At 38.3% G+C, this 5,336-nt stretch overlaps 1 protein-coding gene across 1 annotated transcript in view; it reads right to left on the bottom strand.

Annotated features, from left to right (window-relative positions):
• Positions 1-3,765, bottom strand: part of B4GALNT1 (beta-1,4-N-acetyl-galactosaminyltransferase 1) — a 51,657-nt gene extending 47,892 nt beyond the window's left edge. The window contains exon 1 of the mRNA XM_018574476.1: positions 3,563-3,765. Within this exon, the coding sequence (XP_018429978.1) occupies positions 3,563-3,765 (203 nt within the window). The remainder of the gene's footprint in view (positions 1-3,562) is intronic.
• Positions 3,766-5,336: the final 1,571 nt, after the last annotated feature.

Here is a 5,336-nt window from a genome sequence, read left to right as displayed (position 1 = left end):
GGGGCATTTTGACAAGTACAGGTACTTGTCAAAATGCCCTGTATCGGGCCCGATTCCGATGCTAGCATCAGTATCGGGACATCCCTAATTTCTGTTTTTGGTAACTTTTTTATTTTTTAAATGTTTTTGCATATATCTACTGCTTGCTAGCAGGAAATAGTAGAGTAGAGTTTAATTTTACTTTAATGGTATTACAAATTACATTTCTATTTCACCCTACAGCTAATCTTCATTTTCTAAAATGGCTTACTCTTTCCACCAACCATCACAATTGTACTATGTTTATATACTGTATGTGATTTCTCAGAATTCTCACCTCCCACTCTTGCAACTGATTCATTTGTTTTCCTAGACATGTGCACAGAGCTTCTGGATACATTTCAACTATACTTGCGAGATGCTTGCAAAAGTAGGGCACATCCTAAAGTAAACTAAATCTTCCCATAAAGATGTCCTAGCCTATTGGGCAATGGGCAATGTCCCTAGTAGGCAGTAGAAATGTTTTTGGTTTTAGAAGTCTACACATCACATCTGTCTATTTCCCAACCACCATTGTATTCACCTCACAGGACTTAAAGGATCTGGTACTGACAGCTTGGTGCCAGATACCACAGCACACCTTCAGAGGTCTAGGAGTTCATTCCTTGATGGGTCAGGGCTGTTTTGGCAGCAAAAGGGGGACCTACTTAATATTAAGTGGGTGGTCATAATGTAATGGCTGATCAGTATATGTAAAAGCTAGAATTGAGATTTTTAACAAACGAAAACCCCACTGATGCATCGACTTTCGTTCGAAATTTTTTTTCTAACCTGAATAACTGAAAAATGTCGACCAAGATATCAAAAACGAAAATCGGTGATGTACCACCAACTGTTCAATTGTCGCTCGAAAGACCGTCCATGTATGATTTCTGAAAACAAATCGTACAATGTATGGGTGCCTTTAGACTCTGCCAACTTGATCAGCCCTGGCAGAATTTAGTTGTTTGCTTTTGATCGATGGAACAAATATCTGTTTGTTTCAGAGAAATTATTGGTTATTGATCATTTCTTTTCATAGGTCAGTGCTGATGAATAGTGTATTCAATAGATATTTTTTGTCAATCATAAGTGCTGATCAATATCATGTGTTGCATCACAATTTCCTACATGTAAGGCCATCATAACTTGCCAGCATTTATTTTTATCTTTGAATAGAGAAGAAAGTAAACAATTCTGTCAGCTTTTCGTTTCTGTGACCCCTTTGGGGTGATTTTCCCTCGCTTCCTGTCCCTTCGATGCCCTGCGATACCCATACAAGAAATGGTGGAAGCAGTTGTCACCCAGCCAAAAGGCATTAACAGAAATAAAAACATTTTCAGATGTACTAACCCAATGCTGTTTTTTGTTTTTCTCTGTGTCCCAGTTGGAGAGACTTCCTAACACTATCTGCCTCTCTTGGCATCAGAGGACAAGGGTTTCATAACTTTGGAATATTTATCTAGTAATTAGTGGGTGAAAGGCATCATTTAGTTACAAATTAAACCATGTATGAGAAATATTTTTGCTTAGCAATTAATTAATCTTTTTTAATGCTATTTTCTTTTTTAACAATGGTACCGTACATTAATATATTGCTGGTGGTTTTACCTCATTTTGAAGTTGCTATATTCCAATTCTCTCCGTCTATAAGTATCCTCAAATAGTGAAGGCTCCACAGCTGACGTAAAGTCAACCGCATACGGTTTACCAATGAGCTCTTGTCTGAAGGGAATGTTTAGAGTGGCCTCAGCTTCACATTTACAACTGTTCTTTGGCAAAAGTCTGTGAAGAGATACAATTATATTAAATCACCCTGGCTTCAAATCAACAATATAAAACTCTTACACTTCAAAGATGATTTTTTTTCTGTAGAATACATGGGAATAAATTGCAGGAAATGTACTATTACATTTCTGCAGTAGGAAACAATAACAATAAAATGCCAGCTTTACTTGCATGCAAACCAATTTAAAGATTACATTGGTTGATTAAGTTAAAATTCCCCCATAATTAAAAGCTGGTGACAGGCATTAGAGAGCGCAAACTGACCTCCCTCAGGGTACTTAAGGGGTGGAGTGCTACAAAGGGCTCTGCTAACTTACAGGTACATCCTATAGTTAAGGCAGGAAGATAAAGCTAGAACAATAGCAATCATGTCCTGCCAAATAACAACTCTCTATAATAGCCAGCTCGGGTGCAACCCACAGACATGGGATCATGTATGGTCATCATCTCATATCTATGATAACCCAAAGAGACACATAAGTAAAACATAATAATAATAATAATACTGTGCTGAAGTATTTATAATGGCCCCCTGCCTACCTATCTGCCATTAGTCCTAGCCTCATCAGTGTTCAGTATTTATTTTTATTTATTTATTATTGGTATTTATATAGCACCCTCAATTTACGCAGCACTTTACATAGTTGCACATTCACATCAGTCCTACCCTCAATGAGCTTACAATCTAAGGCCCCTATCTCACATACATAGAGAGACAATTTTTTTGGAGAGGAGCCAATTAACCTACCATGTCTTTGGAGTGTGCATATAACCTTTTATGTATTGCGGTACCATAAACATTAAAACGCAACCCAGGTAGGCAAAGGTTGCCTGACTGTTAAGCAAAGAACTGGTACACGTTGTTACCTGGAATAGCCGTAGACACTGTGTGGACCAAGCACAGTTTTAATAGCCTCATATTCTGCTGCTAAGTAAATTACCTAGATGAGTCTGAATGATGTGGAAAGATGAGTGGTGTCTGTATTGCAGTCAATGACCATGTTGCTTTTCTTTGGTGGTGCTGCTACACCGTGGAACAAATATATATACAGCATATTTATTTTATTTGCCTCCCTATCTGGTCCAAAGTAAAACTTTGTTATTTTTAAAAGTAAACCCAGGCCCCAAGTCTGTAAAACAACAACCACTGGGGATTTTCTAAACTCTGTTATGTCTGTGAAGGTTCTCATTCATCCAGGTCATGGTATATCTGTAAAAAAATCTAGGCAACTGGACTTGCTGTATTTTTCATGAAGACGATTCACTGGACATCTGACCAGCTTTTTCAATTCAGAATGTATTCTGAATTGAGAAAGCTGGTCGGCTGTCCAGTGAAACGTCTTCAAGAAAAATACAGCAAAACCAGTTGCCTTGACTTATTTATTTACAGATAAACTCTGTTATGTAAATGCCAACCACAACTTTCACCATTGACCTCTTGTCTGCCTTCTCCCACTCTGCACACCTTCCTATTGGCCACCAAATGTAAAAAGCAGCCTCACTGCCAAAACAGGAAGACATAGGGAGTGGGAGGAGACAGTCCACAGCCAGACCATGAAAGCAGTGATAAATACTTGCATAATATTTACACATAACTGTTAACATGGTGCAAAACTGCACATCTGATGGCAGTGATAAAATGGAGATGCTAGAAGATGTAGTTAATTAAATAGCTAATATAACTTGGCCTAATCATACAAAATGATGTCAGATCTGGAAAAAATAGAAGCTGAAAAAATATAGCAATTGTACATACTCTAAAACTTCATCTTTCCATTTCAATGATATGTGAGCATATTTGTCTACAGGCTGTAGTATAGTGGTATCCAGGATATCCGTAGGGGCTTCTCTATTCCACAGCGCCACCACTTTGTCAGATCTGGTCAACAAATGGAAGCAGAAGAAGCTTAATGGAACCAGAAGCACCAGCACAAAGCACAGCTTTCTGTTGGTCCTCATTCTGTAAAGAAACGAAAAACATTTGTTAGTATGTTTATGTGCACAGTGGTACAAAATGACAACATGCATTTATTGTTTTCTGTCGCAGCCATTGGCATGTGCTGGCTTAAATGGCCAAGTACGTAATATCATACTGTAGAAAAAAACATTATCTTGCATTTATCTTCTGTACCATCTATTCCAAAGCCTAAAAGCAGTTTCAAACCCAAAACAAAGCTCTGTATATATCAGCTTAGCAGTCCAGATGTGATGGCTGCATTTGTTTTCACTGTTCAGGCTAAGAACATTATTAGCAAATACAGAAAGTACACGATGACCTTGCCAGAAATACATTGTCCTCGTCACTTCCTGTGAACACACAAAGCACCTTATCTTCACTGTGCCTCCAGCGATAGCTGCAAGGGCAGTTTTACTGATGGTGACAACAGTGGACAATGCATGACATGTGCTAAAATGGCCATTTGCACTCCACATGTGTCAGGGTGCGACACAGGAGAGCAACTAGGAGACAAGGAAAGAGCGTGGTCATCTTTTAACAGGAGGTGCCTAAGCAAAGATCTTTATGGTAGGATCACAATAATTTTTTTACCACTTGAATCCCCGGCCCTTTTTCTACCTTAATACCCCTGAGTCCTAAAGCATTTTTGCTTTATTTCAGAGATCTTGGTTATGCAATAGGGATGTTCAGATACCAGTGCCGATACTTTGGCATTTTTCATGAGAACTACCAGGGTCGCAGCGGTTGCAGCTGCAACTGGGCCCTGGCGCTCCATCACTGTCCTGACATCATTAGTTTGCATTGTTTTAGAAAAACTGCCACATGACACTAAACAAAAAGGTATCAGTAATTGTATCTGTGAATACTGGGACAAGTATCTGCACTTGTACTTGGTCTGGAGGAAATGGTATCGGTATCGGTGCATCCCTAATATAACAAATCATACATGAATGTATGTTATGGATGGATGAATGGATGTTATATATATGATGTTTTATATATGATGACGTTAAATGAGATTATATCATATAGAGTTTTTTCTGTTCTTTTTTTCAAAATGGCCTTTTTCCCGCCTACAGCCAGACCATGAAAGCAGTGATAAATACTTGCATAATATTTACACATAACTGTTAACATGGTGCAAAACTGCACATCTGATGGCAGTGATAAAATGGAGATGCTAGAAGATGTAGTTAATTAAATAGCTAATATAACTTGGCCTAATCATACAAAATGATGTCAGATCTGGAAAAAATAGAAGCTGAAAAAATATAGCAATTGTACATACTCTAAAACTTCATCTTTCCATTTCAATGATATGTGAGCATATTTGTCTACAGGCTGTAGTATAGTGGTATCCAGGATATCCGTAGGGGCTTCTCTATTCCACAGCGCCACCACTTTGTCAGATCTGGTCAACAAATGGAAGCAGAAGAAGCTTAATGGAACCAGAAGCACCAGCACAAAGCACAGCTTTCTGTTGGTCCTCATTCTGTAAAGAAACGAAAAACATTTGTTAGTATGTTTATGTGCACAGTGGTACAAAATGACAACATGCATTTATTGTTTTCTG

Source organism: Nanorana parkeri, unplaced genomic scaffold, assembly GCF_000935625.1.
Source record: "Nanorana parkeri isolate BGI_ZX_2015 unplaced genomic scaffold, ASM93562v1 scaffold2985, whole genome shotgun sequence".
NCBI classification, from domain to species: Eukaryota; Metazoa; Chordata; class Amphibia; order Anura; family Dicroglossidae; genus Nanorana; species Nanorana parkeri.
This window is presented reverse-complemented; position numbering and strand designations above follow the sequence as displayed.